At 40.0% G+C, this 12,788-nt stretch overlaps 1 protein-coding gene across 2 annotated transcripts; it reads right to left on the bottom strand.

The window, feature by feature from the left end:
- Positions 1 to 11,028: 11,028 nt before the first annotated feature.
- On the bottom strand, positions 11,029 to 12,543 carry LOC103713681 (uncharacterized). 2 transcript variants are annotated; one of them, XM_008800695.4, is made up of 3 exons: positions 12,376 to 12,543; positions 11,684 to 12,229; positions 11,029 to 11,591 (listed from the first exon to the last, which is right to left on the bottom strand). In XM_008800695.4, exons 2-3 carry the CDS (start codon positions 12,177 to 12,179, stop codon positions 11,158 to 11,160), a joined length of 930 nt encoding a protein of 309 aa, XP_008798917.2. In that variant the 5' UTR covers positions 12,180 to 12,229; positions 12,376 to 12,543; the 3' UTR covers positions 11,029 to 11,157. The 2 variants fall into 2 exon arrangements, with proteins under 2 accessions (XP_008798917.2, XP_008798916.2); XM_008800694.4 differs by having other exon boundaries at positions 11,684 to 12,543.
- Between the last annotated feature and the right edge of the window lie 245 nt (positions 12,544 to 12,788).

Genomic DNA, 12,788 nt, shown 5'->3' with positions numbered 1-12,788 from the left:
ACTTACTGGGCTTTATAGCTCATACCATTTTAATTATGTCTTTACAGATGAATAGGAGATGCTAGGAACAAGGAGCGTAACATGCTCCAGGATTATGGGAAAGACAACTGTTAAATGTTGATATTGTTTCAAGAAGCTTTGTATGGATTTTAATACCTGAACATTTAATGAATTTCATGAATATAGTTGTTTAGTAATTGAAGTTTTAAAGTGGCTGCGTGTTATTGTATGCTTAACTTGGCAATAACATGGCCGTGTCATGAACCGAATTTGGGGCGTGACAAGGGTGAGGTGGACTCTGCTCAGGAGTTTGTGTTATATAGGTAGAGATGATTTATGAAACTAGGTAACAATTTTGAGTTGCATGGTTGTTTATTAGAGCAGTACTAAAAGTGGCCTGGCAGCAACAGATATGAGATGAAACACAAGGGCATGACGCAGTGGGCGATCAAAATACTCATATCAGCCGACATACAAATTGCTATAAGGCAATCAGAGCATTGCTCACAAAAAAGCTTCTGGGAATTCACATGAATGTGAAAGGGTTTGGCCTTACTGCATCCTCTCGATTTATATTTCATGTACTAACAAGCACTGGCTTTCACTCCATAATGAGTGGTTCCTGTTGCAGCTTAAGGGACCCATGAAGAGAGTGCTTCTTGACAAATGCAGCACAAGCAATATAGCACAAAGCACACTTTCTTTCCACAGAAGGCAGTCATTAACTAATTGCCAAACCAATAGAACAAAGTATTGGAAATGACGATGAACGAAGTGAAAATATGAATTTGGAAATGTAAATGCTTGTTTCGAGTATCCAATCCATTTAGATTGGTCAGGCTGTCTCTGATTGTCATCTATCAAATTAAATTATGCATGTTAACCAGTCTCTTGAGGGAAGCTAATGCTTGCATTTTTCTAGAAGCTAGTGGCAGTGTTCTGCGAAAGAGTTAAAACCACAGATTTTGATCACCAGTGGAATGAAAAGTGACAGGATGATGGTTACTTGTGTGTTGCAGCAGAGAGATGTTATATAGTTTGGAGCCTGCTTCATAATTGTGACTTCACTTGGCAGTGTTCTTATAGTCTGCTTATAGTATACCTCGTTGATTTCGATCGGATGGTTCATTGCATGGAGCCTTCTGAATTGTTTCAAGTACTATTCAGTATTTTCCCTCATGCTATTTAGAGCTTGTTTGGACGATTGGGCTGAAAATCCTATAACATTCATGGGTTGAGCTAGTACAACCAGAAAAATCAAAGGATTACAAACTGCACTAGACCTATATTCCTAAATATCTAGGAGTAGCTTTTGAGTGGCCCAGCTCGAATCTCATAGAGAGAAAAATAGGGCCGGCCCACTTCAAATCTACTTTCGGGTAATTATGAATATAGGCCTAACTCAGTCTGCAAATTGCAATCATATAATTTTGCTGGCTGTACTGGCCTAACCCATGGATTTTATAAAATTTTCAACCTAATCATCCAAATATTTAGTGATACATTTGGAACAGATATATATACTCCTTTTTTCTATATTTGGTCTTAGCGTCCTTGCTAGGTCATTGTAGATAGCTGCAGGCTTTCCCGGACTCCCTTTGGCTGCTTCCTCATGATATTTCCTTGTTGAAGCCATATCCAGGACCACCTGTTATATTCTTTAAAATAGGCAGTACGTGGTAATCTTTTTATCCATTTTTCTCTCGCTGGTGTATTTTTACAAATTATTTTTCTGATGCAGGTGCATGAACATCAGACAACTTGCATACCATTTTCAGAGTATTAAATGGCCGAATTTAGAAAAGTTATTAACATAAAGGTTTCAAGTCTCTTTCTCTTCTTTCCAACAAGCCTAAGAACATTAAAATCCGAGTTATGGTTGGAAAGTTATAGGTATTTCAAGAGGCAGGTGTCTTTTGACCTTTTAAATTCCCTAAGAGAATTTAGTTGGTTTTGATGTCTTTTATTGTGTGAGTTACCCATATTAAGGTGACTTTTGATCTTTCATTTTCTTTTGTCTTTTCATGTTACCCATGACTTGCCTATAAATAGTCATGAATTGTAATGAGAAGGCATCCAAGTTTTTGAATGAAAGTTATCTTCCTCCTTGCACAAGAAATTGTTCTTGTCTTTTCTTCCACTTCCATTGGATTGCAAATTGATCCAAGCGGTATCAAGTGGTACCAGAGCGAGGTTATCATCTCTTGACGTTTCGAGAGGAATCCTATCGCATTTCTCGTGGTGGTGTTGACGCAAGCTTCAACCAACCATGGCAAGCCGAGGCAACCAAAGTCGTTCTAGCGATGAAGAACCTCGTAGAGAGCGAGATCTTCGCGACATAGAGAATGATGAGTTGCGGCGGCAAGTCCAAAATCTTACCGAAAGGTTGGCTCGTTATGAGCAAAACCCGAGTGAAGAGGAGGGCGGCACCACTGAAGAAGATCGCAACACCTTCCGTGACCAAAGTTTACGTCGTGGTAGGAGGAGCAACTCTTCTTCATCTCACCAACATCGTCATCAATTTCGATTTCCAGACATCAGGGTAGACATTCCTGAGTTTGAAGGAAAAATGCAACCCGACATCTTTTTAGATTGGCTTAACACTGTTGAGCGGATTTTTGACTACAAAGAGGTCCCCGATGAGCTTAAAGTGAAGATTGTAGCCATCAAGCTTCGAAAGCATGCATCAATATGGTGGGAGCGCCTCAAGTTGCAAAGAGCAAAGGAGGGCAAAACCAAGATTCGTACTTGGGAGAAAATGAAGAAAGAGCTTCGCAAAAAGTACCTTCCCGAAAATTACCTTCAAGATGCATTTCTCACTATGTATCAATTCACTCAAGGAATGCGAACCGTGGAGGAGTACACTGAAGAGTTCGACAATCTTATGGTTCGTTGTGGTGTAGCGGAGCCCGAAGAGCAAACAATAGCTCGTTACCTTAGCGGATTAAGGCGTGACATCCATGATATGGTACACCTCCATTCTTTCATTTCTCTTAATGATGTTATTAAACTTGCTACTAAGGTGGAACGCCAACTTCAACAACGGCGAGAAAAAGGTTTAACAAATGCTCCTGGAGGCCGAAATTTCAAGCGTGAGGGCATTCCTAACCGGGGGAGTGCATCGCAATCTCATTCATCTTCTACATCTAAGCCAACCACGATGGTGAAAAAAGATGCTTCATCTTCTTCTCGGCCAACATCATCTCGACCTCAATGTTTCAAGTGTTCTGGCTATGGGCACATTGCTTCTGAGTGTCCAAATAGAAGAGTGGTTTCTCTTGCCGAAGAAGGTGATAGTGAAGAAAATGAGTCAGACTCTATATATGATGAAATTGAAGGAGACATCACATATAGTGATCATGGTGAAGCTCTTGTGGTCCGTCGAACCCTGAATTCAATACGAAGCGAAGATGATCACATGTGGCTCCGGCACAACATCTTTCATACTCGATGTACGGCTCATGGCAAAATTTGCAATGTTATTATCGATGGAGGAAGTTGCGAGAATTGCGTCTCAATGGAGATGGTGGAAAAGTTGAAACTCAAGACAAAACCTCACCACCACCCATATTCTCTTTCTTGGCTCAAGAAAGGAAATGAGGTAAAAATTTCCCAACGTTGCCTTGTTCAATTTTCAATTGGGAAAAATTACCGTGATGAAATATGGTGTGACGTGGTTCCTATGGATGCTTGCCATTTACTTTTGGGGAGGCCATGGTTATTTGATAGAAGGGTTGTTCATGATGGATACAAAAATACTTATGCATTCTTGAAGGATGGTGTCAAAATAACCCTTGGGCCTTCAAAAATGGACAACACACCCAAACCCATTAAGGGAGAGGGAAGTACCTTTTTGTCCATGGCAGAGTTTGAAGTTGAAATTCGAGAAGCCTCCCAAGCATATGCTCTTATAGTGGTGGAATCTAATCCGGAGGACAATTTATTGCCACCCAAGATTACTTCTTTTTTGCAGGAATTCCGAGATGTGACTCCCGATGAAATTCCTTCTGGTCTTCCACCAATGAGAGAAATTCAACATTGCATTGATCTTATGCCAGGTGCAACTTTACCAAACAAGGCGGCATATAGAATGAGTCCCAAGGAGCATGAAGAATTGCAAAGACAAGTGAACGAGTTGGTGGCCAAAGGCTTGGTACGTGAAAGCATGAGTCCATGTGCGGTTCCTGCCTTACTTGTCCCCAAAAAGGATGGAACATGGCGCATGTGTATTGATAGCCGAGCTGTTAACAAGATCACCATCAAATACCGTTTTCCTATCCCTCGGCTAGACGACATGTTAGATCAACTTGCCGGCGCTTGCATCTTCTCCAAGCTTGATCTTCGAAGTGGCTATCATCAAATTTGCATGAGACCGGGTGACGAATGGAAGACGGCATTCAAGACAAGAGATGGACTATATGAATGGCTTGTGATGCCATTTGGGCTCTCTAATGCACCAAGCACATTCATGCGCCTCATGAATCAAATCTTCAAGCCTTATATAGGTAAATTTGTCGTTGTTTACTTTGACGACATTTTGGTCTATAGCAGGGATCAAGAGCAACACTTGGAGCATCTTAGACAAATTTTTATGACGTTGCGAAAGGAGAAGCTCTATGTCAACCTTCGCAAATGCGACTTCTTGACCGATAGCCTAATATTTTTGGGTTATATGGTCACCGCCAACGGCATCAAAGTTGATCCTAAGAAGATTGAAGCTATCTCTAGTTGGCCGGTACCTCGTACCATTCACGAGATCCGGAGCTTTCATGGGTTGGCCACATTTTATCGAAGGTTTATACGACATTTTAGTTCTATTATGGCCCCCATCACAAATTGTTTGAAAGGTGGATCCTATCAATGGACTATGGAGGCTCAAGAAAGTTTTGAGAAGCTTAAGGTATTAATGACAACGGCCCCTATCCTTGCCTTGCCAGATTTTGAAAAAGTTTTCGAGGTGGATTGTGATGCCTCTAATGTGGGCATTGGCGCAGTGCTTAGTCAAGAAGGACGCCCTATTGCCTTCTTTAGTGCCAAACTTGGAGATGGGCGAAAGAACTATTCAACATATGATAAAGAATTTTATGCTATTGTTGAGGCTCTTCGTCATTGGCGGCACTATCTTGTGACTAAGGAATTTGTTCTCTACTCCGATCATGAAGCCTTGCGATTCCTCAATACTCAACACAAGCTTAGTGCAAGGCATGCCAAGTGGATTGAATTTTTGCAATCTTTTACCTTCACCATCCGTCATAAAGCCGGAAGTCTCAATCAAGTTGCGGATGCTCTTAGTCGAAGACATGCTTTGTTGTCAACCCTGGAGATTAAGGTAATCGGTTTTGATTTCATCAAAGATCTCTATTCTAATGATGATTATTTTGGCGAGATTTGGGCTCGATGCAGTGATGCTCCTCATGAAGATTATTCAATTCAAGAAGGTTACTTATTTAAAGGTAACCAATTATGTATTCCTAATTGCTCTCTTCGCCAAGCAATCATCAAAGAAGCCCATAATGGAGGACTTGGAGGACACTTTGGCCGAGACAAGACTTTAATCCTTGTGAAAGAAAATTTCTTTTGGCCGAAGATGAGAAAGGATGTAGAGAGACATGTCAACTTATGTCGAACATGCCATATTGCCAAAAGCCGAGCTCAAAACACCGGCCTTTATACTCCTCTTCCTATACCTCAAGCTCCATGGGAGGATGTAAGTATTGATTTCGTTCTTGGTCTTCCTCGCACTCAACGTGGAAAGGATTTGATCATGGTGATTGTTGATCGATTCTCTAAAATGGCACATTTTGTACCTTGCGAGAAGACCTATGATGCATCTAAAATTGCTGATCTTTATTTTCGAGAGATTGTCAAACTTCATGGCATTCCAAAGACTTTCACTTCGGACCGAGATTCAAAATTTGTAGGACACTTTTGGCGGACTTTATGGGCGAAATTGGGCACCAAACTTCAGTTCAGTTCTTCTCATCATCCACAAACCGATGGTCAAACGGAAGTGGTGAATCGAAGCCTTGGCAATCTTATTCGAAGTTATTTGGGCAATAACAAGAAGCAATGGGACTTAATTCTTCCTCAAGCGGAGTTTGCATACAACCGCTCAAGTAGTTCTACTACCGGTGCTAGTCCTTTTGAGATCGTCTATGGGTGCAATCCTAATGGCCCCCTTGATCTAGCTCCCCTTCCTCATGTTGTTCGATTTAGCGGTGATGCAGAAGCAAGAGCTAATGAAATCAAAAAGATGCATGAGCAAGTTCGATCCAAGATTGAGAAGAGCAATCAAAAGTTTAAGGAGAGAGCTGATAAGTATCGACGCTCGGCATCATTTAAAGAAGGCGACCTTGTATGGATTCATCTTCGTAAAGAACGATTTCCCCATGGAAGATATAGCAAATTACAAGATCGTGCTGATGGACCATTTCGAGTTCTTAAGCGTATTGGAGAAAATGCCTATCAAATTGAACTTCCTGATGACTATGGAGTTTCTGCTACCTTCAATATTTCTGATCTAATTCCATATCATGATAAAGAAGAGGCATTGGACAACTCGAAGACGAGTTGAGCTTCAACCGGGGGAGTATGATGCAGGTGCATGAACATCAGACAACTTGCATGCCATTTTCAGAGTATTAAATGGCCGAATTTAGAAAAGTTATTAACATAAAGGTTTCAGGTCTCTTTCTCTTCTTTCCAACAAGCCTAAGAACATTAAAATCCGAGTTATGGTTGGAAAGTTATAGGTATTTCAAGAGGCAGGTGTCTTTTGACCTTTTAAATTCCCTAAGAGAATATAGTTGGTTTTGATGTCTTTTATTGTGTGAGTTACCCATATTAAGGTGACTTTTGATCTTTCATTTTCTTTTGTCTTTTCATGTTACCCATGACTTGCCTATAAATAGTCATGAATTGTAATGAGAAGGCATCCAAGTTTTTGAATGAAAGTTATCTTCCTCCTTGCACAAGAAATTGTTCTTGTCTTTTCTTCCACTTCCATTGGATTGCAAATTGATCCAAGCGGTATCATTTTCATTCATCTTTCTTCATTACTTTTTTTTTTTTTCCAATGAATTCATGGGTGTCTTTTTGATTGTTTACTTTCCTATATGCAATGTATGTGCATTTCTGAAATTATAAAGATAACAAAAGAGTTTCCATAAAAACAACATTGCATTATGTTAATAAAATAATCATCATTTCTTATCATGGGAGCCTACAACACAAAATCTTTTCGAGTATTAAAAAGAAAACAAAAAAACTGACTACTTACAGACAATCCTAATCGAGTAATGTCAACTCTTGTTTTGAAAATGATATCAGTGTTCATCTGTTAAAGAGGACAGACTCCTAAGATGAGAGAAATGAACATAGCAGATGATTGGAACAGAAGCAAAAGTTCGTCTGGCAATCAAATACAAATTGTTATCAAGCATTTGTTCAACATTTTAATCTTGCAAGCTTACTAGTCTCTGATTCACTCTTTTATTTATTTATCTATTTATTTTTTGGTTCAAAGGCAAAGTTGATTTGAATCTTTTAATAGCACAATAACTCAACATCCTAGAGACTAACTGGTTTAGATTTCTTAATAATATGTTAATTACTTTGTATTTCTTTTAGTTCATGTTGGACCACTGCCTTTGTTGTGATGAAGACCTCATGCTTCATATTCAAAACACAAGCACAAAAAGACATTGGCGAAGACTTCAATTGTTACCTTCCCTCTACCAAATAGAGAGGCTACCAGATGTGAAACTTCATGCAGGTAATGCTCTTTTCTTTCTTTCTTTCATGTTTTCTCAAGCTAAATACAGATGGCTGTTCCTACTCATGATGTGATCATTTTGCCAACACCATTTGCAATTTCTGGATCAAGTGGCAGGTGTTTAGCAGGTCCTTCAATCAGTCCTCTTTTTTCTTTTTCTTTTTAATTTAATTTTAAGAGTTGAGCTATCTCCTGGAGCTATGAAAGTGGCTCCGTAATTATTAGTCAGGTGTTGATTTCAAAGCAATGGATTTGCTCAAGCCTCATTTAGGCCATGCACCCAGAAGAAGTTCATGCTCTTCTAAACATGTAGTTCTATTCAGGGTGGGACCCGCGGTGGTGGAGAGGCCACCCCCACTTCTTGCTTCGGGACATTTGGGCTATGTTGAGCGGTGGCGTGGCCTTCCAAGATAAGCATGCTTTCAGAGTGGCAAACAGGGCCATGGACTGAGTGGTTTCGTATGTGGCTAGCCATTTCGGAGGCATTTTATGGGTTGAAAAAGGGGAGCTGCCTAGAGCGCTTCAGAATTTATTGTTTTCTGACTTATTGGATGTATCCATACTAAAACTGTATGAATCATCCGTTTCAGGGAAAAAAAAATGTAGTTTTATGCTGCATCAGATGTAAATTATTCTCTATTCATCCCCTTTATCATACAAACCATATCAGTCAATGAATAGATGTTCGATTTCAGCATTCTTATTTGTTGAACTCATCATGCTAACAGTGTTATGAAATTAGAATTTCAGATAAATCAAGACTGTTTTATTTGGGGCTTATGCCTTATTTTGGCAGTTTGGCTTATAATATGTGCCATGATGAATGTGAAAAAAAAATTGAATACATTTCTCAATATCCAGTCTTCTGATCTTACCTTCTCAGTATAAGCTCTTCCAAAACCGATTGGAAACTTGAACTGTTGCTTTGCTATTGCTTGATCTTTAACAAAAAAATAATAAGGTAGCTTCTTTTATCTATTGTTCATGCTTCAAGCAGAATAGCTAGCTGCTCTCTCTTATGTCCTAAATTGCCTTCCACCAATTTTTTGCGAACTCAGAAGTAGTCGAAACCTGGCTGATCGGAGCCGGAGTAGGATTAGAACCAGATCTCTTGTATCAACAGAGAATTGGCACCCTCAATTGCTTGCATAATTACGACCTTGTCATATACAATTGTCTAAAAATTGTCTCAATGGGGTTCAGATAGGGGTCATTTGGTCTTGTATAGAAAATCAAAATGTTTATAGCTAGAGGTAGTAATTGTTTTGTTCTTTGAACAGATATTGCCTCAATTATGCTATCTTTCACCATTGTAACATGACGAAGGGCGTCGGTGCTGTTGCGTGGCCAGCCGACCATCTCTAATTTTTGTGGCGAATACATCCAATCATACAATAGCAATGCATCAAGAAAAAGGCAAAATGCACCCATCAAGTAGTAGAAAAGATAAAATAAATTTGTGAATGTGATAACAACCATCTATCATGTTCTTGGCACAAGCCAAAGCAAGAGTCACCATAATGCCAGTGTCATACTAGCTGGTCCTCACTGTTTATATGCAGCGGACAAAGTGATGAGCCCAATCTCCTAATCAAACAAGAGATAATGTTACGTAGGGTCCTCAGAGTTCCGTGCTAAGATCAGCAATGGCACAAGATAGAAACTTACGTCATATGGATCTTTCAACAGTAAAGAATACGAGATTGCTTTCTCGTGGCAAAACAGTGACAATTCGATCCCTAAATTCTCCTATCCTACGGAGGTGGGCTATAAGTATCAACGTCAATGTTCAAGTGGGCAATTAATAAGCACATGGTTTCATGTAACAGTGCACCGTGACAGGTCCCAATTTCTCCGTTCCACCTACTAACTATTCACGTACAAGATAGCATGCACATGATTCCCTCCGTAGCTTCTGCCCGTGATTTTGTTAGCCAATTTTTTTTCACCAAGTGGAGCTGCACCATGTGTAAATTACTTCGTTGCATTGGTGCATGGCTGTTGGGAAATATTTTTCCTTGTGTTAAGGTTGTTGAGGTCTTTTTTGTCTGTCTTCTTCAAAGAAAAAGATGAGAAGCATAGGGTGAAAGAGGTGTAACATCGAGTCATTGTTTAATAGAAACTCTTGTCTGTGGTCCTTGGAGACTTTAATGTTTGATGTCACATACAAATCTTCAAACTGAGATTGCTTTGTTTCCAAATTAGAGTTAGAATAGCCTCCTCTTAATTAGCAGTTGACTAATTAATCTCAAATGGCGTATGTCACGGGCGAATGGAATACTAGGGTTGGTGGTGAAATTTCTGTTGTCGAATTCTTATTCAAAGTTGATAAAACCCCGACCTTTTATGCTTGGTTTCTCAGAAACGGTTAATTAACTCCTGACCGGAGGAAACAATCCTAACTCTAAGCTACAATCTTCTTCTGAGGAACTCTTCTATTTTTTTTCTTATTCTCAACCATTTATTAGTCGATTTTCTTACTACTTGTTCTGACACTTATGCGGTCATCATTTACAAGAATCGAAATCTACTGGTTTAGAAGGTTTCACCTAGTTTCATGGGTTGGACTAGGAGTAGATTTGAATCTCAAATTTGTTCAGAATTAGGAGTATTTTTCTTGTTATTTATTTATTTTTTGGAAGATTGGATGAGTGTTTAGAGGAACCCAAAGAGGGCAAATTAATTTCATTGTGTGAACCAATATTTGCTTGCAATGTCCAAATCACCTATATCTTCCCACGAAACTTCCTCCCTTGGCGCACCAATAACCTTTCATGAGTACAGCACAGGACAATATGGTGACTTAGAGCTTTTACTCCTAAGCAAGCCAATAAAAAGGCAAATTATATCCTGCATCATATGCATCAATGTAAACATGCACCATACTAATCAAATCGTCTTATTTTCATTGGCTAATCATAGTGCATGATGAATGAGGCCTACAGAAATGAGACAACGTAATTGGCTGAATAGTTGTATGGGGCATACAGTAGAAAATAAATGGTTAAACTAATAGAACTCTCTCTCTCTCTCTCTCTCTCTCTCTGAGTTGGTTTTGACATGCACCACAGCCTCCTATTAGCACAGCACAGTGCATAGTCGTTGCTTAGGGCCATCACTGATTACTAATTAATATACCATCGACTCATAGCTCCTAAGCAGGCCATGAAAAAAAAAAAAACAGCTGAAAGGTCACTTTGTCTTTTCCAGTGGTATTATCAAAGAGACTCCCCAAGCTAGGAGTACAACCCAAGTCAGGGAAGAAATGCTTTAACTAATAGAAAAATAACTAACTTCCATGATATGCTAATAATTAAACCACCCTTTTTTGTCGTGTGTTTCTTGGGAACGGAAGGGAAGGTGATAGATGTTAATAATAAGACTTACAGCCTTTTTGATGTACATTGAAAGTCTAGCATGTCCAACGCAATCTCTTCACCAATCTCTTCAAAGATTACAGCTTCTATCTCGATTCCAATCTCTCTAATCTCAGGTTGGAAATGCCTCCATTCTTCTCTACACTTTGAGACTTCTAAATCTACCAACTGGGTTATGTCAGCCAGATCTCCTCTCAGCTTCTCCCAGGAAAATATGTGCTCCTTAATTGTCCTTTTAGGTCTCTCTGGGCTCAAACATTCATGAGAGCCCCAAATCCCTTCCTCCAGCTCCCTCACACAGTCCAACAGAAGTTGGTGTGATTCATTCGACTCCGTCTTGGTCTTTGCATGCTGAGAAAGAAGAGAAGCAGACCCAAGAAGCTCTTCCAAACCAACCCAAGAAGCTTCCTCAGTTTCTTTTGTTAAATTAGAACTCGGTGCTGAGAGGTGAAAAAAGGAATATTATAGGTAATATAAATGTGAGAGAGGTCATGAAATATAGCTTAAATTCATTGAGAGTTCAACAACTTACAGTGGTTGCGAACCGGAGAGGCTTCATCAGAATGCAATTCAAGCACTGAAACAGGACTCGGCTGGTTGGAGTCCTCCAAAACTTTCCATTGGACCTCTCCATCCAATTCCCCTTCATTGACAGCACTGGAACTCGACAATCTATGGAAGTCTGCAACATGACTCTCTGTTCCCATCTCAAAGACCCCACGTCTTCCATTCTCACGAGCTGTTCCCTCCCAACTCAAAGCCTTCCAGATTACCTTTCGATGCAAAAAATTATTTAGTATACACCTTAGAACACCACCTCTCTTCCTCTTGCAGCCATGGCTGCTAAGCCTAAGTAGGCTCCTGCAAGCACTCCCAGGCCAGCACAAGACTGTGGCCTGAGACCTCAATGCCCTGTCCGAATACCCATTCTCCAAGAGGTAGACATCCAGCAGGAAAGGCTCTTGCTGTTCTTCTAGCAGCTCAAAGAGCCTCCTTGGGTGCTGCACTTGTCTGGGGAGAGAGGCCATCTAGACCTCCACTTTGAAGGCTCCGCAGGGGATGAAAGATGAGATTTAGTCTGTACAAAGTGGAAGAAAAAAACCTTAGAGGGGCTTAAATATGAGTGATACAGAGAGAGAGAGAGAGATGGGAGATGGAGGACGAGGGAGAAAAGAATCAAATATCTATTCCTGATTTGCAAGTAACCCTTGAGCCTTGGTAGACCTGGGAAAGAATCTGAGGGTTGTTTGGAATTCCTCTTGGGCTACTTGTGTGAGGAGACTTTGGTGGTATTTCTGACCCAGGGACAATGCCTATCATCTAGTAGAATAGATGAACTCAGCAGTATGTCCTTTCTTGAAACATGGCCTGCATTGCGCTGAAACAAATCCATTTATCTCTAGTTAAGAAAAGATTTTGCTACTGTCCTTTGCATTATTTTATAAAAAGATGGAAAGATATCTTGACCGTCCAAAATTAAGCAGGGGTATTTAGAAGATTTTGCTCTTGTTAGTAGGTTAGCAACCGGTTAAAAGCACATTACTAACTTTTCTAATTTTTATTATTTCCTCGTCAAAGCCAGCCATGTCGTATCTCAGCCCAGCCTCTCATTTTTTAATATTTTCAGAAAAAAACTA

Source organism: Phoenix dactylifera, chromosome 1 (assembly GCF_051530095.1).
Source record: "Phoenix dactylifera cultivar Ajwa chromosome 1, Ajwa_hap1_PhDact_Kaust_v1.1, whole genome shotgun sequence".
NCBI classification, from domain to species: Eukaryota; Viridiplantae; Streptophyta; class Magnoliopsida; order Arecales; family Arecaceae; genus Phoenix; species Phoenix dactylifera.
This window is presented reverse-complemented; position numbering and strand designations above follow the sequence as displayed.